This window comes from Sus scrofa, chromosome 5 (assembly GCF_000003025.6).
Source record: "Sus scrofa isolate TJ Tabasco breed Duroc chromosome 5, Sscrofa11.1, whole genome shotgun sequence".
NCBI classification, from domain to species: domain Eukaryota; kingdom Metazoa; phylum Chordata; class Mammalia; order Artiodactyla; family Suidae; genus Sus; species Sus scrofa.
In genome coordinates, this window is record NC_010447.5 from 19166994 (window position 1) to 19189406 (window position 22413).

Sequence of the window (22413 nt, forward strand, 5' to 3'; positions counted from 1 at the left end):
CAGATTGGGGAAGGGGGAAGTTGGAGTTGGTGCGGGGTGGGGGGGATTCGCTGTCCCCACCCATCCCCCTGGCGGCGGCGCCCACGTGAGCTGGACGGCCAATGGGTAGCCGGTGCAGGTTTAACTATGTTTAATGTCAGATAGCAATAAAGTAGAAGCCGCCGGTCGGGCCCCGCGGAAATGGGCGAGCATAATCTCCTGAATCCCGGGTTTGTGGGGCCGTTGGTGAACATCCACACGGGAGACACCTTCTACTTCCCCAACTTCCGCGCGTCCGGGGCGCAGCTGCCCGGGCTGCCTTCGCTGTCCTATCCGCGCCGCGACAACGTGTGCTCGCTGCCGTGGCCGTCGGCGGAGCCGTGCAATGGCTACCCGCAGCCCTATCTCGGCAGCCCGGTGTCGCTCAACCCGCCCTTCGGCCGCACGTGCGAGCTGGCGCGCGTGGAGGACAGCAAGGGTTACTACCGTGAGCCGTGCGCCGAAGGCGGCGGCGGGGGCCTGAAGCGTGAGGAGCGCGGGCGCGATCCCGGCCCGGGAGTCGGGCCCGGGGCAGCGCTGCTGCCGCTGGAGCCGTCGGGGCCGCCCGCGCTCGGTTTCAAGTACGACTACGCGGCGGGCGGCGGCGGTGGCGACGGGGGCGCGGGACCCCCGCACGACCCGCCCTCGTGCCAGTCGCTGGAATCCGACTCCAGTTCGTCCCTGCTCAACGAGGGCAACAAGGGAGCCGGCGCGGGCGACCCCGGCAGCTTGGTATCGCCTTTAAACCCCGGCGGCGGGCTCGCGGCCAGCGGTAAGGACCCCGGCCCACTCGCGAGGCTTCTCAGGACGGGGACGTCTGACCCGGGCGGGCAGTGTAGGACTGAGCTAGGGCCGCCTGGGGGGGACAGACTGTGTGGTGAGGAAGCGCTTCTTTTAAAAAAGGAGTGTGGGGGGGCGCCCTATAAACATGTAAATATCCCCATAAAAGAACTAGTGAGATTTCCTTTTTTCCTGGGCCTGCAGCTGGAGGGGGCAGGGCGCTCCGGAGAAACGGGAATCTGACAGACTTCCCCAAGGCCTGGGAGGTGGAGATGGAGAGTCTGGTCCCTGTCCTCCCCAGGCCTCTCCCTCCACCTTCCCACAGGCTCCCATTACCTACAATTTTTTTTTTTTTTTTTTTTTTTTGGTAAAGAAAGGCCAGTGGATGCGGTTTATTCTTGCCACTCACTCGTGCCTGTTCCAACTGATTCCCCGTCCTAGAGAGCGTGAGAGGAAGGGGCCAGGGTATGTTGGAAAAGAGGATTGGGGAGAAGTGAGAGGATAGGAAGATAGAAGGGTCAGGGATACTGCCCTGAGAGGTAGGGATGGGGAGGTAAGGAGAGAGCGTGAAAGGAGGAAAAGAGATTGATGAAGGCGGTGGAGGCGTTGGTGGGGATGGGAGGCGTCCCAAGACAGGAGACAGGAGAGGAAGAGTCTGGGGGCCGGCATTCGGCCAGGGTGAAAGGGGCTGGGGAAGAACCGAGGGTGCTGAGCTTGTCACCTCTTGGTCCTCTGGCCAACCCTGCTGGTTCATCTCCACCCAGGCGCGCCCTGGTACCCGATCCACAGCCGCTCACGGAAGAAGCGCAAGCCCTATTCGAAGTTGCAGCTGGCGGAGCTGGAGGGCGAGTTTCTGGTGAACGAGTTCATCACACGGCAGCGCCGGAGGGAACTCTCAGACCGCTTGAATCTTAGTGACCAGCAGGTCAAGATCTGGTTTCAGAACCGCAGAATGAAAAAGAAAAGACTTCTGTTGAGGGAGCAAGCTCTCTCCTTCTTTTAGGGGAGCAAGATGTGGGTGCCAGCCCCAGACTGAGCCTGTCCCTGGCAGAGAGCAAGAGGGGGCGCTGCCTGGGATACAGTCCCCGCTTAGAACGCCAGGCATCTCTGGCAGGTCCTTCCTGGACGTCCTCTTGTCTGTTTTGTTTGTGGTTCCCTCCCACACACCCTCAGCAGACCCTGCCAGGTCCCAGAGAGAAGGGCAGAACCCAGCCAGGGAGAAAGGATGCCCACAGCGGCAGGCAGGGGGAGGGGCTGGGGAGGGGCTAGTTGGACGTGGGACTGGAGTGTCGGGCCTCCGCCTGAGGATCTGGAGGAAAGGGGACCCAGACACCCCCCTTCCACCACTTTCCTTCCATGGTCTTAAGTCTGTCTGCCTGTCGGAGTAGGCAAGGGTGAGGACAGTGGAAATAAGGCTCCCCAAACTTGCAGCAGTTGAGGTTAGAAGAGGCTGAGAGGAGGGAGCCAGAGTGGAGGATTGGTGGAGAGAGCAGAAGGGGTCAGGGTAGCTCTGGGAGGGCAGAAGGGAGTGGGGGACCTAGGGGGAAGTGTGGTTTGGGAGAACAGAGTGAACGCCAATGCCCAAGTCCTCTAGGGTCTGGGTCCTCCAGGCCTGGACACAGAGCGGGCAGAGGCATGGGCATAGGCATTGGCAGAGCCGGCTGTGGACAAGGCGATCATCAGCCAATGTCCCCTCTAGGGCAGGCTACGCAAAAGGGTCTCCTGGTCCCCAGCCGTCTCCCCAGCACCCCCACACTGAGGCCATTTGCTCACAGGTGTGCTGGCAGCCCCTCTTCCTGCTGCCAGGTAGCTCACGGACCGGAAGCCGCAAGTGGGGAATGGAGCACTGAGTGGACGATGCTCAGGTTCAGTAGCCACCCCAAGGACCCCACCCCCACCCCCCAGCCCTCGGGAAAGCCCAAGAAGCTGTGAAAGGAGCTTCGGCATTGACTGGCCCGGGGATTTCTGGCAGCCGCAGCAGATTCTCCCTTCCCTGCTGGCGTTCATGGTCACGGCCGATGGAGGCTGGATGGAGGCTGGACTGGCATAATTTATGAGGCAGGAGCAGAATCCGCCCCTAAAGGGGCTACCGGCCGCGGAGCACCCCCACCCCCAGCCCCGCTCAGCCCCGGGTTTCCCAGGCTGGTGACAATGAAGAAGGGGGGTGCATCGGCCCCCTCACCCAACTTCTTTCTCTCTTTTACCCACCACCACTCCACCCACTCCCCAATGTCACCCTTTGTCTCAGGATCCCCCGCCTCTGCCCCCAGGCTGGGGAGCTGCCCGATTCAAGGACCACAGCAGAGGCCTGAAAGTGGATTCTCCAGCCGAGGGTCTTTTATTCACAGCCCCCTTCAGGCCCCAGCTCCAGCTCAGTAGATCCCGGCCTGGCTTCTGAAGAGAAGCAGTGATGGAGCCTGCCTGCTTTCTTGTACATGTTTTTATCCCTCTTGGTGAGAGCCCTCCAACCTCCCATCTGCTGACCCACCTTAGCCAGCAGCAGGAGGGTGAGAAACAGAACTGATGGGAGTTAAACCCAGCCTGTGGACAGAGTGAAACTGGCCCCCTAGCTTGGAGTTTTTCCCACCTGGAGAGAGTCTCTCTTTACACGCCCCGGAAAGGCGATCCAGAGACCCCCAACTCTCTCAGCAGCTTCAAGTCCTTGTATAAGATTGTGCAGAGGCATGAGCAAACATAAAGGCACAGCTGCCCAGTACACCACTGGGCCCACACCGCTCTCCTGACTGTACTTTCAAGCAGGCAGCCTCATGGTCCCAAATACTGCCCTGCAGAGTGGCCGTACAATCACACGCCCCCATTTCCCACTGGGCCCCTGACACTCTTCCCTCTTCCCACACTTCCCTCTCCACATAAACTTGTTTCAAGTTTGCAGAAGCCACGACCATGCCAGCTGTCTGCACACTCTCCTGTGGGCTGGCCCTGGGTGTAAGGCACTCCCCTCTGTGCCTGATCACCCTTATACCCCTTCATAATGCCCCTCCTATGACCTCTTGGGCTCTGGGGTGCTGGATTTGAGCTCCATCACTCCAGCCTGACTCTCCCAGCTTAATGGAGAAGAGACCAGAACACTCCAAAATGGGGTGAGGGGACAAAGATATGCAATATTCTCTTCTGTCGCTTTAAACTTGACTTCCGCGAGCTTCTCTGTCAATCTGTGTTCTGTTCTCTGTGTCTGTAGCTAGTACCCCATGTAATCCCTGTGGGTAGATGCCCTTCCCGTCCTCCCTCCCCAGCTCTCTACAGTGTGCCCTCCTAGTTAAATGTCTGTCTTCAGCACGTTTTCCCTTTATATAGCTCTTGTACAGAGTTGCTTCATCATATTAATAATAATAATAATAATGCTAATTAAAACATGACTGTATGAGGATGCGATTTTTTTGAGAGAAAATTTTAAAACTGGGTCCCTACACATGGTCTCTTCCACCCAGAAAGAGTAGGATTCCTCAGCCTCCTTGCTGTTTCCCACTTTATTTTCTCCAACTCAGGTGAATAATAAAAATAATAAATGTATAATAATAAAGGAAGAGTGGTTGCAGGGGTAACAAAAAATATATGAGCAACCAAGATCTGTTGATGAGCTGCCATCTCCAGTCCCATGCAATTACTAGCAGAGAGAAAACTGGGGGAGGTTAGATTGGGCGGGAGGAGAGGGATATCTGAGGAGTCGTGGGCTTGTAAAAATACTGTGGACAGCCTGGAGGAGGGGGTACTGAAACTACCTTTGCGACCACCAAAAGGAAGTCTGAGCTGTGGATCTCCAAGAAGTGAAGCCAGGGGAGGGGGAGGAGCAAGAGCCAGTTGGAGCTGGGACAGTGATGTCATGGGGTAGGGGGCAGGGGTTGGTGGGTCTACACTTCCTCCTACCTCTGTGGCTTCACTCTAAGAGTACATCTTGGGCACTGCAAGATGGCCAGACAGGGTACTAAAAACCACTTGAACTTGGTGAAATAGGCTCCATCTCTGTCAGCCAGCAACCCACTCCAGGCAGTTCCAGAGAGAGGCCCAGGTCCAGGCCCAGGCCAGAGTCTAGTCCCTGCTGAGCCCATGAGCTCTTTGCGCCTCCACCTCACCCCTTCTTTCGGGATGGGATGCCTTCCTCTCTATCCACCCCTGTGCTTCTGGTCCCCAAGGAATTTCCCTTTCTGCCAGCCTGGCTCCAATCAAGGGCTCTCCTCCAAGCTCCCCCCCCCTCTCCTGGGCCTGCTCCAAGAATTGCAGGAGCCCCCACTGAGTGCAGTCTCCAAGCCCAGCCTCCCAGCCACGCCTCCTGCCCTGAAAGCTTTCTTTCTCCCCTCCTTTTCTTACTCCTGCAACTAGAAAAAGTAGCCAATTTAGATCAATTCCTATCCTCCCTTTGTCCCCAATCCCCAGCTGAGGGGTTCAGCAGGAAGAACCCCTCAAGATTTGAGGATACTCATTTAAAGGGACCACAGAGTGCAGGGGAGGCTGGGGACTGGATAGTTTCTGGCAGCGTTGAGTGGGGGGAAGGACTGAGTGGCTGTGCCGGAGTCTGAATAAAGGGGGGGGGGGAGTATGAATCCCAGTGAATCCAGGCAAGAGACTACCCTCTTCTTGAACTGCATCTATACAGGAAGAGTTAACAGTGAAGGCATTTCTGGCTAAATAGGAAAGAGGGGATTTAAGGAGGTCAGGAATAACTGGCCTTTAATTTATTCTCTTGATTTATTCCCAGAGACACTGCAGATCTGAGAGGGAAAGTTCCTTTTGGGGTGTTGCCTATGCAGACCCTGAGACTCAAAAACTGGAGAAACTGTCGGAGAAGAAAAAACAGTATAGTTTCCTCTCAGTGGCTGAATAGCAAGTCCTTGGGTCTCCTGGCCAAAGAGAAGGTCACGGTTGGAGCCACAAGCCCAAATATCCAGAGCGCAGCTGAGCTCTGGGTCTGGGCAAAGATTGCATCTATTTTGCAATTATTTGTCTGGTTTAAGCGCCCAAACTACAATTTATTCCACCGATTTAAGACAAAGCACAAAGTGTCTCTAACTGGGTTTCAAGCGACAAGAAAAGGAGAGGGTTATGTGGAGAATTCAGGTAGAAAATAATATTTATAAACTTACACCATTCAGATGAGTTGTGTATTTGGTTGGCCCTGATTATCCACCCAGTTCTACTCCACTTTACCTGCATAGACGCAGCTATTGGTATTTAAAGCCGCTATCGAGCGGGGCGAGAGGTGGGCCAGGCAGCCCGGGTTCTGTGGATGCTAATGCAGCCGGAAACCCGGAGCGATCGATGGCTCAAACCCAGAGCGGAGCAGGGACGGCCGGCCCCGATCTTCTAACAAAGCAAACTCCCGGGACCTTGGGTTCCGGACCGGCTGGAGCTCCCGCCCATCCTCCCCGCCGTTACCAGGAAAACAGGAGGGCTTTTAAGTCCCCGGTCCCGTGCGGGAAATGCACCTTGGAGCCCCTAACCCTCTCTGCGCGGCAGGCACACGGAAGCGCCGAAGATTCTGGTCTAATTAAGCGTGAGGTGGGCTGCAGACCCGGGATCCCGCAGCCGCGCATACGCCGAGCGTTCGCCCACAGCGGCTGTCCTTCCTTGTCTGCCTCCGTGGAGACCGAGCTGCGAAGCATGCGGCCGGGGCCCGCCGTCACCGGCCGTCCTGCACCGCGGCGGCCGGCACTAAGCTCGCGATCGAGCCGCTCAGGGGAGGCCCCGAGACAAAGGCCCGCTGGCCGCTGGTGGCGAAGCCGGCCCCTGTCCGCTCCCTCCCCGAGCACCCGCGCCTGGAGCGCTCCGTGCCCGGGCCGGGTGGACAGGGTTCCGGGGCCTCGGTCCAGTTTCCCGCCCGCCCGGTCCGGTCCCCGCTCCGGTGCTCCAGGGTCCTGGGGAGAGGAAACCCGGCGCCCCTCCCAGCCCCGGCCCCGCCGCCCCGCGTAGTCGCCTGCCCAAAGGCGCCAGCAGCTCTAGGTCGCCGCCCGAGGGCTGCCGGCCCCCGCGAAGGACCGGATGACCCCTGCTGGCCGGAGCCGCGGAGGCTGCCGAGACCTGGACCCGCCCAGCCGCTCCGCCTTGAGTCCCAGCCCTGGGGGACGCCCCGTGGGTTTGTGGGTGACCTCGAAGAACGGCCCGAGTCGGAGACACAGCCGGGCTGCGGGAATCAGGCCTTTCTCCTAAGCGCCCTCCCACTGCTGGGCACGCGACGTCCCCACAGCGCTCGGCCGCTCTCTCGCCGGGCTCCTCACCGCCAGCGGCTCTGTCCCAGGCTCCTAACGCCGGTGCCGCCCGAAGGAGCCTGGCACCGGAGCCGAGGAACTGGGCTTGGTCGAGACCAGACCAAACGCTGCGGACCTTTAGCCAGTGTGACCCAGCCGGTTGTCTGGAGGTGATTTTGCCTCTCTGAGCGGGAGTCACTTCCAGGGGACTCCGAGATAAGCCTTCAGTTCGTTGGTTGCCCTGACCTGGAGTGGAGAACTTCCTTCAGGGACCCATCTGTGTGGATGGAACACACCAGCAGTTCTTGCCAGAAAAGCTCCCTGTGAAAGATGTATAGTCCACATTCGGAGCATGGAAAAAATGTGCCCCAAAATACACGCTTGGCCATACTGCCGATATAACCAATATATTGAAACAGTCTAAAATGCACAGAGATTGATATTACATATACATTCTGGACATGGAAAATACATTTCTCTAGAAAATATACATACGGAGACACTTTTGTCTATTGTATGAGAAAGCAGCTTCCTGAGAAAAGATTGCACATGGCATGCATACCCATCACATGTAAAAATTCATTTACATATATAAACAGTACACTTGCATATACCCTACACAGGGAAGATACAATCCTGCATCCACTTAGCTACATGGGTATGTACACGCCAAAGGACATATGAAATCATTACATGGAAAATGCATCCAGATATTAATATAGCCACATTTTAAAAACTGCATGGAAAAGACATCACGTTATTTTATAGACACAAAGTGCATATCATCCCAGAGTATGACAAATATATTCTGTGGATTATGTTAGCATACATGGTGTCTGCCTACCAACTATATTGAAGTACATACTCTGGATTCACACGTTATTGTATTTATAACACACATTTCTCTAGCAATCTTAAAAACAGTAGCAGGAGGAAGTTCAGGCATTGGCAATGACATTCTTCATCAGCTGAACCTCTCTTCTGTCCTATATTTCTGGTTTTCAAAACCCCTTCTATGTCCGCTCGGGGTGGATTATTTATATGAGTGGTCTCCTGGCTCTATTTTCCTGTTGTATCTCTTGTCTGAAGCCAGGATGTATATTGAGAGCCTTCAGCTCTGTTTGCAGAAGGATCTGACTGCATAATCACAACCACACCTGTATGGAATTAGTTTTGTACCATTACATTACCCCTTCCATCTCCGAATGTGCTCTTCTAGACCTGGGATAAATATTGAGTTACTCTGAGCTGCCACTTAGGAAAGGGAAAAAGAGGGAAATGAAGCAGCCAGGCAAGGTGTTTACCAGGCAGTTTCCAGGTGTGTGACGGGCATGCAAAGGCTCCTTGAAAGCTAAGGTTTGTTTAAAATTTTTTAAAGTTACTTTCTAAAGCTCAAGTCCAGGGAGAAGTATGAAGCAAAGACTGGACCGTGTCTTCTATGCCCCTTCTCAAATCCCAGAGCAGCCCCACTTGCTCCCAGCCAACCAGGAAGAGGATTCTGGCCTGCCCAGCTCCTCAGCTCCAGTTCTCATCCTTAACCTTGGCCAGGTCTATACAAGCAATCCAGAAAGTTTACGCCATAACTCAAGTTTTTTAGAACAAAACCCACTCCCAATGCTTTTCCAGAGACAGTAATAACTTAAAGAAGTTTCTGGTGCCAAGCTAACTCCGTTTTGGCCCTCAAATTTAGACTTGGGTCTTTTTTTTTTTTAGCAGCTAAAAATCCAGGACTGATCTGACACACACCTATGGAAAAATTATTTGAAAGACACTCACACCCAACAGAGATATTGTTTATGAGTTGATGGGTTCTGTGTAGATGTTGCCATATTTTACTGTCCAAAGGAATCAATTAATTAGTGCCTCACCTTCCCCCCCGCCCCCCCCGCCGCCGGCTGCTGCTTGGCTGAGCGTGAGAGGCTGAGATAGATGTGCGTGGCCAGCTCACTGGTCTTGTTAACAAGCCTTGTCATAAAGATGGAGATGATAAGGAGAGGAGAGCGAGGGAAGCCCAAGCCCGGGTGGCCGCAAGGGGGGTGGGTTGGAGGGCCCAGCCCAACGGTCTGTGGGGTAGTGGCAAGTCAGAGCTGGTGTGAGAGCCCCCGGTCAGGTTTATGCAGTGTTCTCCCCTTCTGGGGCGGTCATGCTGTGGCTCAAGTAATTCCCTCTCCCCTCCCCTTTTGCTTAGTGTCCCCTTTTCTTCATCAAGCCCCAAATTAAAAAAAAAAATTCTTTTTTAGGAATTCATGCTGTGGCTCAGTGAGTTAAGAACCCAACATAGTGTCCGGGGGATGCTGGTTCGATCCCCTAGTCTTGCTCAGTGGGTTATGAATCCAGCATTGCTGCGGGTGGGTCGCAGATGCGGCTCAGATCCCGAGTTGCTGTGGCTGCGGCATAGCCTGGGAGCTTCCATATGCCGCGAGTGTAGCCCTAAAAAGAAAAAAAAAATTGTAAATACAATTACATAGACCTCTGTCCATAAGTGCCTGTCTTGCCCTTTGCCACATTCGTTCAGGAACCTGCCGCCTCTTTTCCTTGCATTTCTCTGCGTGGTTCCTTTTCATCTCGGTCTGGTGCGCTCGCTCTCCTCCCTCTTCTGGCTCTCTCTCTGGCTTCATGGTTGCTTTTTCTACCAGGTTGGTACTGGCTCAGGCCCCAGTGAGCTTGTAAAAACAACAATCAAATATCCCCTGGTTATCTCTCGGCAGAGTAAACACTCCGAGATAAGCCCAGTGGAAAACAAAACAAAACAAAAAAGAACCCTTCGTTGTAATTGCTGGTTTGGGTTGCAGCATTTAATTCTGTTTATTCTCACCAATGTGCATACTTACCGGAAAGATATTGATATTAAAAGGCGGGGGGAATTAATTTTATTTTTATAGTCATCTATTAAGAGCAGAGATGATCTGAGTCTCCTTTAAAGGGTCTAAAAAAGGGGGAGGGAGAGAGAAAGAAAGGGAGGGGGAATGGAGAAATATGACTGAAGGCGAACAAAGATCTTTGCCTGAAGAAGCAGTGTAACACTAGACAGCACTATAAAGTCTGGGAATGTAAGAACGCAGGACTCCGTTCAGCTTCCTCCATTTGGAATCCTGTCCCTTGAACTTCCTGCTGAAATCCCAACCCTGACTCCACAGCAGTGTTCAAGGAAGAATTCATGCAATTATCCAGATAATTGTAGGGCGAGAGAAAGGGCATTTTCCTTTGATTGTCTGATCCTTACTGGTGTCTGTGCAGAGGGGGAGGAGAAGGAGGTGTTCGGGAGAAGAGGAGGTGGTAGGGTCTCTCATTATCACCCTATCCCCTCCAAGACGCTATACCTAAACCAAGAAGGAAGCGCTAACAGCTTCTGGAACATACTCAAGAAGGGATGGAGATTCAGTTTCATTTTCCAGATATTTGCTTGGCTCTCCTTTGTCTGCATAGACCTGCCTCACCCAGTATTGTAATTATCACAAGTAAGCGAATAATAGATAATTATAGGGGTGTCCATAATATCCTTTATTTTATAGCCACACAAGATATGATTAGGATTAATGTCGGAGGCTTTGTTGAAGCCTGGGAGGCAGCAAGAGGCAAGGTAGAGAGGCCTGGATAATCTATTTCTTTCCTATTTGTGTGTGGGGGGGGGGAACTCTTCAGAAATCCCCATTTCTCTAAATTCCCTCTCCAGATGTCTTAAGTGAAATGTCTAGGATTTTAGGGGCTGACAGTTCGGAGACGGGCAAACAACTTTTCGGTACTTAAGCCTTCCTCTTAGTCTCAAAAACAGTGGTTTCTGCTCTTCCCAGGCACCCAACAGCCAAGGCTTTCACTCTCAGTTCAAAACCACTAGAGACTTGGCAGGTGAGGCCAGTGAGAGGAAGACAGGGTCTCACCCAGAACAAGTTCACTGCCATTCAAGTGGGCACTGGGCCCAGAATGAAGCCCCCTTTGACCCCAAATTGGCCTTCTTTCTGGGACCCTCTTCCCCAGGGATACCTGCATAGGGGTAGAAGCCAGGCTAGGGCTGTGGAGGTCAGTTGGGATGGGGATGGGAGAGTATTGAAAATATTTGTTCTTGTTTCCAGGATTCAAAAGATCGGGACACTGTAGGAGAGAGAAAAAAAAGAGATTGTGATAGAGAGTCCAGCAAGAGAGAATCAAGGCAAACCCTGAGTAGGCAGAAATCAAAGGAATGAGTGCAAGGAAAGGGGCAGAAAGAACAGCAGGGGGAAAAAAGAAAGAAGTTTAAAAGGTAGGAAAAGGAAAGAAAGGGGCAGAAAGGAAAAGGAGGAATGGAAAAAAAAAAAAAAAAAAAAAAGGAAAGAAGAGAGCAGTTTGACAAAGAGAGGAAGCCGGGAGGCAGAGGCCAGGGTCGCCTGGGCTCTGCCTGGCTGCCTGCAGCGGTCTGGGTGGGCGGGGGGCGCCATGACAAAGTGAAGGTCAAGTTAGCATCGTACCTTATAAGGAAGGCGTCGGTCCTCCATTTCAGCCTTTCTTTCTGCCGGGACGTGGCCGTGGCATTTCTGGTCTTGTAAACACTGGAGTCTTTGGGGCCTTAAAAAAAAAAAAAAAAAAAAAAAAGCCCCCCTCCTTCCTTTACTGGGGGTGAGTTCGGCCGGCTGGGGGAAGCAGTGGACAGAGAAGTCAACTAATGAAGACTCCGGGAAACTTTTCTCTCCTTTTCTCTCCCTCTGGCTCCGCTCCCGCCAGCTGGGGCCCCCTCCCTCCCCCCTCCCTCCCTCCCTCCCTCTCGCCCTCCTCTTCCCACCCCAACGCCTCTTTTTCTCTCGGTATCTCTCCGTCTTCCGTATCTCTCGCCACTGTCTGTAACTCTGGGCTCCGTTTCCCCACTCCGCCCCCCCTCCCCTACCGCAGACTCTAAATCCATTCCATTCCACGAAGCGGAGCAGGACGTAAGCAGTGGAGAGAAAATTAGCCATCACAAAGAAAAGTTCATTTACAGCTTAGATGTCTGACTGTTAAGATTTCCTTCGAAAACGAGGCGGTTACACTCGGTAAGGAGGAGGGGAAGTGAGGCAGCACGAGTGGGGAGGGCGGAGGCGGTAGGAGACGTGGATTTATTTATTTCTCAGATCCAGAGGCGGAAAGAAAGGGGGAGAAGCGGGAAAGCGAGAGAGAAGCGGTTGAACCCGGCAACTAGCGAAGAAGGAGGCTGCCGCCGGGGGTGGGGGACGGGAGCGAAGAGCGCCGCGCACGGACCCGGGACCGCAGCTGCGACCCCCGGGAGCGTTGAGCCGGCTCAGCCTAGGCCTTGGGTGCGGAGGAACGAGTATTTAGGTATTTGTCGCTCTGGGAGGTGGGAGAAAAGCAGGGATGGGGGGAGGCAGGGAGAGACAGACGGAGTTAAAGCGGCGCCGCCGCCCGCCCGCCGGAGGGACAAGGAGTTCCGGAGCGGCGGCGGCGGCCGCCGCGGCCCGGGCTACGGGCATCGGGCGGGCTCGGCCTAAGGAAGGCGGCGGAGAAAGGAGCCTGCAGTGGAATCCTTGACCCACTCCCTCGGGGGTACCAGGGTAGCACTAGCGAGGAGGGGGAGGCGAGGTGGGGGGAGTGAAAGCGCGCGAGATAATGAATATGGCCGTGGGGGTGTCTGCGAAGGGCTCTCCTCTTTCCGAGGAGACCTCGCAGCTCGCTTTCGCCTGCTCTGCGCCCACGAAGCCCTGTTTAGGCCCAATCATTGCTTTTTAAATAGGAATGCTCATGGCAGGGGAAGGGAGGGAGGCTCAGAAAACACCGGTGGGGGACCTCTGGTTAAATCTGATGGGCCCCCCTCCACCCCATAACTCCCTCCTGGTTGTCACCTACACCCTTCTCCACTGGAAAACCAGCTGTCTGGGATCAGTCCCCTCCCACTTGACCTACCTGGCTGAGGAAGCCTCAGGGCTCTGAAGCGGGGCCTGGGGCCCAGGTGGGAGCAGCCGCCAGGAGCAGTGAGGGTGGTCAGGGAGCTCTCAGACCTCCAGCCTGCAGCCCTCCCACACGGTGTTGTGATAATGAAAAACAAAGGGGGAGGATTTGATTATTTCTGCTGGTGTTAAAGGATCCTGGCTTTCCAAAACAGCCTCTGACCCCGAGATCTAAGGTGCTAAGTGTCTCTCCCAGGGACATTTAAGCTGGGCCAGTGTCCTACTGCCTGGGCTCAAGGGGCTGAGACTGTGGCCAGGATGAGGATGTTTGCTGTCACCAAGCCCCAGGGAGAGAGTGGCAGGCCCTCTCTGGCATTATCTAGAGTTCTGAGGAAAATATTTTTAAAGGTCAGAATGGACTGGGGAAGCCCTTTCTGAGGTCCCCCTTGGCTCTGGGAGGGGGAGTCCCAGGAATGGAGGGAGTTTACAAGCGGGGACATTTCCCCCTGGTGTGGGAGAGACAGAGATAGCCAGACCTCATCCTGAAAAAATGTGTTTTTGTGTCTGTGACAGAAAATTGGTAGCCACGTGGGAGATTTAGGGACTTGCAGCGAGTGGAGCAGGGCCAGAGGCTGCTGTCCTGAAGGCAGAAGCTGAGGTGTGATTTAGGGAGGGTGAAGGAATCTGAGGACACTGGAAAGGTATCATCCAAACCCATTTTCTCAGAAAAGCCAAAGACATGCACGTGGGCGAGCGCACGCATGCACGCGCGCACACACACACACACACACACACACACACACACACAATGGGCCCAATATTGAAAAACACCAGATGATCCACTTCGAAGGAACATAAACAAGCCAAGCGGATGCAGGTTAATAAAACCCGCAAAAGCCCCAGACAGGAACACTTAAAATGCCCCAGAAACAAAGCATACCGTGACAAATTCTCACCCAACACATAAGTACATGCACCAGAATGTTCCCAGGCATAGAAGACGCGTCCCCATTTCCAGCCCCCATCCTTGGACACTCAGGTGTACCTGCCCAGCTCCAAGAGCACACACACTTTTGTGTCCCCTCCTAAACCTACCTACAGAAACCCCTGGGGGCTGGTGGAGGTGGGGGGAGCAAGCACTGAGCTTCGCACACACCACACAGAGCCAGGCACACACCCCACAGAGCCAGGCCTGGGTCTCCTGAGCCTCAGTAATGCACGATCCATACCCGGAGATAAAAGTCTAGACAATAGACGGCTGTTTATGACAATGAGGCTCTCCAAGTTTGGGGCCAGGCGATAAATCTCTGGCGAATCTTCCTGTAACTCAACTTCTGGCTGTAGTGTGATGGGAGAAGCACGGAGACCGCAGAGAGGAGAGCAGCAAAATGGGAGACTTTTAAATCATGAGCAGAAGGCGAATTTCCCGCTGGGGCAAGTGAGTGCAGGCGGCCACACTCACCCCACATGGCAGGTCCACACTGTGGAAGCTTTTGGATCAAGCTTCAGCACACAGCCGAGTCAGGCTTCCCGGGCCCCCCAAATCGGGGGAGAAATCTGTAGGCAAATGGTAGGGCCTGAAGACAGGGACAGACCCACAAACCATTCTTGACACAGGCAAAGGGTCTTTTTGGTTGATGACCAGAATCTTCTTATTATGTGTCACCTGAATTTTTTCACGCACCCCCCCCCCCGTCTCTCTCTGTCCTTCTTTCTCTCTCTCTCTCTCTCTCTCTCTCTCTCTCTCTCTCTCTCTCTCTCTCTCTCCCTTATTCCTTTTTGGATTGCTGGGCTGTTCCCTTTTGCATTTTCGGCCCAGGCGTCTGATTACAAGTAAAGAGCCACTGAAGTTGATCTCATAAAAATGCCGCGAGCTCACTTTGATCTGCGCGGACTGGGTCCGAGCCTAAGTAGGCGCTAAAGCTGGAGAATGGCGGCTTGGGCCAACTGGGCCTCTGCTGGGCCGAGAGGTCGGAGATCCGGGTGGCCCAGCAGGGCAGTCCTGCCCGGAAGAGGCATTTTCTGTGCTGCTGCAACTGGGTTTGGAAACCAAGGTCCAGTGGTAGCGGCTCCATTTCCAGACTGCTTTTAAGACATTTCCTTCATTTTAGAGCACTTGGTGAGGGGTCCAGTGAAACTGGCTCGTAAAATGGGGCTTTTATGGGGAGAAATGGGGTCTCGTTGCTAGCCTCCAGGGACAATCCCTCCGTGGAGGAAGGAGGGTGGGGCTGCGGGGGGCAGAGGGGCTGCCCTTGTCCCTCCCCATCCTGTCCAGGGGCCAGAGGAACCTCAGGGCATCTTCCTCTTAGGTGGCCTGACCTGGGACCTAGGGCTTTGGGGGCTGAGGAGAAATGGGGGCTGAGAACTGACAGTGCTTTTTCCTTCTAGTTCCCTGGCTGGGGATGGGAGTTGTCCCGGGATGCAGAATAAACCACTGGCCTGAAAATCCCCAAGCATATTAAAGGGATTATTAAACTCAGCGGCATTGCTCTAAGGGAGAGATTTGTGCAAAAAAGAGCAATCCTTGCCGGCTCAGCCTTGAACCGCTGAGGGTATCCACCCGCTGACTGCTTATCTTTTTATTGACTGCACTGGGGACTGGACTTATAGACCAGAGCGCTCTAAGGGCCCCCTTTCTCCAATCTGGGTTTCCTCCCAGTTTTAGGTCTGTGGATGGAGCCCCTTTCCCTACAATAAGCTACTCTTTCCAGAGCAGCCGCACGAGGTGGACAAGCTGCAAGGAAGCCCAGTACTGGGGGGGGGGGTTTGCTGAGTGGGATCTGGACAATACGAACCCCCTTCTGAAGCAGCCCCTGGTGTCTCTGTGTGGAAGGGAATGGTGCTGCCTGCCGCCGCCCTGGCCAAAGTACTGGGGCAGCTACCCAGCCCGCAACCTGGCTGCCAGGCAGGCAGGCGATGCTGACTGAGGCCACCCAGAGCCAGTGGGGCTGGCAGGATGGCCCTGCCCAGGAGGATTTCAGGTGAAAGCTGGGATTGTAGTAGGTAGAGAGGCCACTAGGCCCCTGTGAGATGAGGGGGAAAAGCCACCTGCACGCCATGGAATAGGGCTTGCCGGGACTCTGGGGAACTGATTTTGGAGCTCACATCTTTGGGAGGGTGGCACTGATACCCGAGGAGGGCAAGCTGGGCCAGACAGCTCAACCTATGCTTCAAAGTGGCCCGGATCTGGGGCTGGGCAGGGAGGCTGCTCCCCCAAGCTGGGGGCATTTTTGCCAATCAGTGCCTCCCTGACCTCAGGAGCCCAGCCTTTTCTCCTTGACCCCAGCAGCAACGTTCCTGGGATTTTTTTTTTTTTAATGTTGTTGAAAAATTAAAACTCAGACCCAAACTAGAAAAAAAAATTTCTTGAACTTTGTGTCTTACTTTGGGGAGAAAAATATTAATGTTCAGAAGCCTCTGTTGGGAGACCCTAGAGGTTCCTGAACATTGATTCCTTCGACATTTTTTTTTTTTCTTGCCTTTCTTTTTTGTTTCAAGGAAATAGAGCCGCCAGCAGCTCCTTGCAGCCGCCTGGCTCACTTTTATGGTGGCCCTGGAATAAACTTTGGTGGTCAAATTCAAGTGCTCAGGCCCACAGCTGTCTCCTCACAGGAAGCGCACCCCCTCCCCACTGTCGGCCCTGGCTGGTGCAGAATTTGCCCTGGGGGCTTGGGCCCCACAAGGCCCTGGAGGCCAGGATGGAGGAGGAAGCCCGGCCCTGGAGGGAGGTGGGGAAAGCCAGAGCTGAGACTGAACTCTCATCCACACCTCTGCAAGGCGTAGGGGTTCCTATCACTGTTTGGGGAACATTTTGCCTCCAATAAACTGGAGTTTAATGAGGAGAGCACGAACCCCATAAAAGCCATAGTCCATAGTTCTTCATCATTATAATTAAAAACGCTGGCCCCAGCTCACCCTATAAAAAGGGGTAGAGAAAAGAGGAAAAGCAACAGATTTTTTTTTTTCTTGAAGCCCACTCTTTAGCAAGGCCCCAATCTACATCCTCTTTGCCCCTAGTTAAGATCTGGCCAGGACCAAAGGAGGGCTTGGGAAACAGCACCCAGCAGTGAATGGTTAGAGGGGTGCTGGAGGCCTATCCCTGGGTAAGCCAGAGCCACCTCAAGAATGGGGTCCATGGCCAAGGTGGCGCCAACACAGGTGTTGCTCTAAAGCAAATCTGAGGTGTCAGGAGGGTTGAGAAAGAGTGATTTTGGGGGGGCGTATTTGGGGGGCAAGGTACCATTTTTTGTGTCTTCCCCATCTGGGGACGGGACCTCAGTACCTCATCAAGTTCAGCAAGGAAAATGGAATACAAAGAATGTTGTTAAAGTGAAACCATTTCGAACCAAGAGTGAGGGGTAAGAAGAGGTTTGAGCCATTTCTGGCTTTTCCTAAGAGCGCAATGGGCTGAGTCCTTGAGAGCTTCAGTTCCTCCCGCCAACTGGAATAGTACAGATCACAGATCACGCCCAGGTGGCTCCTCCGTGGATGCAAGTTTGCTTTCTGCTCCCGAGCATTTGCTCTGGTACCCAGTCCAGAACCTTTCAATAAACTGATTTTCAGCTGCCCAGATGTGTTCTGTGGTGCCCAGAGGGATGGGAGACAAAGGAGGGCAGAACCACTGAGTCCCCCCTCTGGGTCTCAGCCACCCAGGAGGCTGGCAGAGGTAGGGGAGGGAAGAGCAGCGCTGAGAAGAAGAAATGAGGCCCCAAGGCCTGGCTGCAGCCCCTGGGGAGTGGGGATAGGGGCTGGGGGTTTCCACTAGGGAGTGGCCCCTGGCCCAGCCCTGCCTGTCCAAGGTCCTTAGCTTCCTTTCACTGCCCAGCTGGTCTATCTCAGAGACCTATACCTGACCCCACTGTCCACCTTACGGCCCCCAAATCATCCAAGGACATGAGCCCCAAACCCAGCCCCCCCCCCAATGACCTTCCAAGTCACTGGGCTTCTTGTCAGCGCACAAGCGGAGGCTGAGCCCTCAACCCAAAGCCAGCCCCCTCCCCAACAGAGAAGATACAGAGCTCTCATTCCAACCTTTTTCTTGGAGGTTTGAGATTTAAAAATCCACAGTGGATGTAGCTTTCTGCGCATTGATTGACAATAAAGGCAGGCATGAAATATTCACCCAGGGCCACTCTCTCATACTAAATATTTAACACAACATTAGAGAAGGTTTTTCCCAGACTTCGCCAGGCACCGGCTGGGCGGCTGGCTCACTGCTTGCCACTGTTTATGACTAATCTGAGTCCCTTGCCGCCGGCAGCACAGCAAGCCAGACAAAGTTGGGACACTGGCTTGCTGCTGGGCTGCCTCACCTTTGGGAAACTTCTGATACTCTTCCGGGGAGTCTCTTCAAAGGGGGAAGGGAGTCTCCATACCCAGCCCTGGACGGAAGAAGAATCGAGTTCTTCAAACTCTTGCAAACGGGCACTGGACCCCTTCGGGCTGGTGGGGTAAGAGTCCCTGAGAGCTGAGGGGAAAGGATTCGCATCTCTGGCAGAGTCAGGCAGTGGAGAAAGAGGTCCTTATCCCTAGCCCAGTCTTGGGCTGATCACAGGGAGGAGGCAAGACCCCCCATATGCGAGAACCCTCCTCCTTCTCCCAATCCTGGGGAAAGAAAAAAAAAAAAAAGCAGCAGCTAGAAAAAAAATACAATTACCCCCTCCTAGCCACCGCCCCCGCCCATCCCACCGCCCACCCCACCCCAATCCTCTCTCTCCTCCTTTGCTCGCTCTGTGGAATGGAGAGGAGGGGAGTGTCGAGAGAAAAACGAATACAAATCTGCAATTGATTTTCATAATGTTTCTGCGGTGTTTGCAAACCAATCGCCTGAACGTCCCCATCTTACCTAAGAGAGAACCCCTCCTACGCCTGCGAAGTGCTCCGAACTGATATATGACAATATCTACTTTGGATCACGTGCTCGGGGAGAGAGACTAAGACGGATAACGCGTCATCTCGCCTTCCCAAATTTTCCCCCCTCGCTAGACCGGGTCCAAAACCTCCATCTGGAGCCGGCAGGAGAAGAGAACGATGTTTAACTCGGTCAACCTGGGCAACTTCTGCTCGCCGTCGCGCAAGGAGAGGGGCGCTGATTTCGGCGAGCGAGGGAGCTGCGCCTCCAACCTCTATCTGCCCAGTTGCACTTACTACGTGCCCGAGTTCTCCACGGTCTCCTCCTTCCTGCCCCAGGCCCCCTCTCGTCAGATCTCCTATCCCTACCCGGCCCAAGTGCCCCCGGTCCGGGAGGTCTCCTACGGCCTGGAGCCCTCCGGCAAGTGGCACCACCGGAACAGCTACTCCTCCTGCTATGCGGCGGCCGACGAGCTCATGCACCGGGAGTGCCTGCCTCCTTCCACCGTCACCGAGATCCTCATGAAAAACGAAGGCTCCTACGGCGGCCACCACCACCCCAGCGCCCCGCACGCCGCCCCGGCCGGCTTCTACTCCTCGGTCAACAAGAACAGCGTCCTGCCTCAAGCCTTCGACCGTTTCTTCGACAACGCCTACTGCGGCGGCGGCGACGCGCCGGCCGAGCCCCCCTGCCCGGGCAAGGGGGAGGCCAAGGGGGAGCCCGAGGCGCCCCCGGCCTCGGGACTGGCGGCCCGGGCTGAGGCAGGGGCCGAGGCCGAGGCCGAGGAGGAACACACGAATCCCAGCTCGTCCGGTTCAGCCCACTCGGCGGCCAAGGAGCCGGCCAAGGGAGCCGCCCCCAGTAGGTAGCAGCGGCCGGGAAACAGGCGGGCAGGAGGGAGGGAGCCAGGGAGGGAGGGCGAGGGTAGGGGGGAGGCGAGGGGAGCGGGGACGGCCTCGTGTTTTGGGTCAGTCCGATTTTATGTGGAGTTTTATAAGCATTCAAAGGATTTTATTATAACCTACAAAGCCCTCTCTCCCAACGACTCGACTTTTTACGATGGAGAAGGGGTGGGGAGGGAGGGAAAAGGGCTCTTTGGAAAAGCCGGGTGAACCCCCTCCCCGTTATCTCCCTCGGTCTGTGAAATTTTTAAAAGCGCCACCATCGCGGGCGATATTAACTTTGATCCTGAACTTAGAGGAGCATTTAAGGAAGGATGGGGAGCCGGGCCGCCGGGGGTGGGAGGGAGGGGAGGGGTGGAGGGGGAGAAGGGGGAGGGCAAGGGAAAGACAGGGAGAAACTCCGCGAGGGGGAGTGGTGGGGGAGAGAGGCAATGGAGCAGAACCTGAGGCCGGGGAGGCCAGCCGGGGCTGCTCTGCTTCTTTTAAAAACTATTTTTGAAATGTTCAAACTCTGCGTGCGCGGGTCCCTGAGCAGAACCCGGAGCAACCCGGGGGTCAGCGGCGACAGCGGGTGGGGGCGAGGCGGCTCAGGGCTCCACTCTGCTCTCTGCTCCGGGCCTGGGGCTCAGCGTTTCGCTGGGGCCCGCGGCCTCGGCGCTGGCCTGGCCGGGCCGCGGGGTAGGCGCGACCGGCCGGGCGTCCCGGGGCGCCAGGGCCCCCGGAAGCGGTTCTCGGGTGTCTTTGGTGCCTGCTCGCTCGCTTCCTCCCCGCCTCCCCACGACTGTCGCTCGGTCTCACTTCTTTGCGCCTGTTCTCCGCGGTTCCCCCCGGATTTCTGGGGGAAGGGGGGTGGGTTTTCAGAGCCCCCTAGGAGGGCAGCGCAGGACAGGGCCCAGGAGCGCGCCTGGGGGCGGGGAGGGGGGGTCACGGGGACGCCCTTGGCCCCGGCTGGCTGGCTTCCATCTCCCCCAGACGCCGTCCGCCACGGCTAGCCCTGGCGGGGGGTCGCGGCTGGGCCCCCGCGCTGCCGCGTCCCCCCGGAGGAGAGCCGGCCGGCCTGGCGGGAGGGCTGCCCGGCGGTGGGGCTGGGAGAGGGGCCGCCGAGCGCTCCGCGGGCTGGGGTCGCCCGGGTCTCACGTGTCTCTCTCCCCCTCTCCTCGCACTTGCCCCCTCCCCTCCCCTCCAGACGCCCCCCGCACCCGCAAGAAGCGCTGCCCTTATTCGAAATTCCAGATCCGGGAACTGGAGCGAGAGTTTTTCTTCAACGTGTATATCAACAAAGAGAAGCGGCTGCAGCTGTCCCGGATGCTGAACCTGACGGACCGACAAGTGAAAATTTGGTTTCAGAACAGAAGGATGAAAGAAAAAAAACTAAGCAGAGACCGGCTGCAGTATTTCTCGGGAAATCCTCTGCTGTAACCGCAGACCGGGCCCTTTCGGGGAGGGGGGAGGGAAGGGGGAGATTATTTTATTTTATTTTAAGTTTTTATTTTCTAACTCGCCTCCTTTCCGCGGGTGGAAAACTGGACTGTGGCCAGGGCTGGCCCCCACTGCCGTTTGCCCGCACTTCTTTCTGGAACCTCCTTCACCTTGGTCTGACTCCATGTGGGACAGGGACCGGGCCTGGAAAGGGGGGTGAAGGAAAGTGTCTGACCCACGGCGAGTGGACACCGTTGGCGCCGAGGCCAAGACTCTTTATTTAAAAGAAAACACACCTCGCGACAACGTCTTGCTGCTCGGATTGGGCGGGGGAGGGGCGAGAGTAGTGGCCGCCAGAAGCGAACAATCCTTGAACTAAAAGCCTTGCCCAAGTGGGAAGATCTGCTAGGACACCGCGTCTTCCAGGGGAGACGGCCAGGGGCTCCCCGCCCCTATCCCACCTCGCCCCACTGCTAGGGGGCAGCTAAATGTGATCCCGCCTTGCTGTGAAATTTCTGTTCCTTTGACCTGGTGTTAGGTGTGCCACGTCCATGTCCTACCTCCGTCTGCGCCCAGGCCCCGCCCGAGCCTAAAGTTGTTCTCCCCTTGAGCGTGTAGAGCCCTCCTTTGAAATGTCTTAACTGGTGCATTGAGGTTTCCTAACCTTTTTCCAAGCTGTGCCCCACTCCATGAATTTATAGCTATAGTCTATGCATTTGTTACCACTTTTGTTAAGGCAAAAAAAAAAAAAAAAAGGTTGGGGTGGAAGAGGCAGTAGGGAGATAGGGATTGGACACCTCCTCCATGCTGGGGCCTGAATTTTTGTAAATAAATTTCACAAGCGTTTCTTTCTACCCGGAGGGGATGTGGGGTGGACTCGCCTGGAATGAGATTCGAATCACCCGTCTCCATGTGCGTGAGTGCGTGTGTACGTGTGCAATCCCCACCGTGCTCTCGTCCCAGAGGGATTGCTGTGAATTTTTTTTTTGTGGCAAATAAAGATATTTCATTCTGTTCAATATTATGATTTTATTTGACCCTTTTATTAGCCCCTCTCCTCTTAAAACCCTCAGTGCTCCCAAGGCGGAGGAGGAGGCAGGCGGGCAGAGCCCAGCCGAAGAGGAGGGGGCATGTGGGGTGAAGGCCAGAGCTGGCGGGCCTGCACCCCCTCTCTGAGGGCAGGGGCAAGAGTGCGGGGAAAGCTTCCTCCTGCTCTCAGGCTGAGGACATTGCAGGGCTACTCTTAAAGCTCTCCTTCCTCATGTGCAGCTCGAGCTGCCTCCCAACGCCCAGCAACGCATTCTGTTTAAGCACACGTTTGTTGTGGAGTTAATTGTAACCATCATCGAATTTAAATTTATAGGAATTTTCTTGGCTCCACCGCCCTCCTGCCA

The 22413-nt window shown here is 55.2% G+C and overlaps 2 protein-coding genes and 1 long non-coding RNA gene across 3 annotated transcripts; 2 read left to right on the forward strand and 1 right to left on the reverse strand.

Annotated features, from left to right (window-relative positions):
• HOXC12 (homeobox C12) lies at window positions 181-2691 on the forward strand. The gene is made up of 2 exons (XM_003126197.3): window positions 181-790; window positions 1563-2691. Exons 1-2 carry the CDS (start codon window positions 181-183, stop codon window positions 1799-1801), a joined length of 849 nt encoding a protein of 282 aa, XP_003126245.2. The 3' UTR covers window positions 1802-2691.
• Window positions 9382-14530, reverse strand: LOC110260667. The gene is made up of 3 exons (XR_002343964.1): window positions 12864-14530; window positions 11441-11537; window positions 9382-9661 (listed from the first exon to the last, which is right to left on the reverse strand). It is a non-coding gene; the product is annotated as an uncharacterized LOC110260667 (long non-coding RNA).
• HOXC11 (homeobox C11) lies at window positions 14587-22038 on the forward strand. The gene is made up of 2 exons (XM_021091724.1): window positions 14587-19559; window positions 20787-22038. Exons 1-2 carry the CDS (start codon window positions 18878-18880, stop codon window positions 21017-21019), a joined length of 915 nt encoding a protein of 304 aa, XP_020947383.1. The 5' UTR covers window positions 14587-18877; the 3' UTR covers window positions 21020-22038.

Excerpts from the sequence above, each read along its gene's own strand:
- HOXC12 (XM_003126197.3), top strand. The coding sequence starts at position 181 with ATGGGCGAGCATAATCTCCTGAATCCCGGGTTTGTGGGGCCGTTGGTG. Across the intron at positions 791-1,562 it reads CGGCGGGCTCGCGGCCAGCG|GCGCGCCCTGGTACCCGATC; the intron begins GTAAGGACCCCG and ends ATCTCCACCCAG.
- HOXC11 (XM_021091724.1), top strand. The coding sequence starts at position 18,878 with ATGTTTAACTCGGTCAACCTGGGCAACTTCTGCTCGCCGTCGCGCAAG. Across the intron at positions 19,560-20,786 it reads GGCCAAGGGAGCCGCCCCCA|ACGCCCCCCGCACCCGCAAG; the intron begins GTAGGTAGCAGC and ends CCTCCCCTCCAG.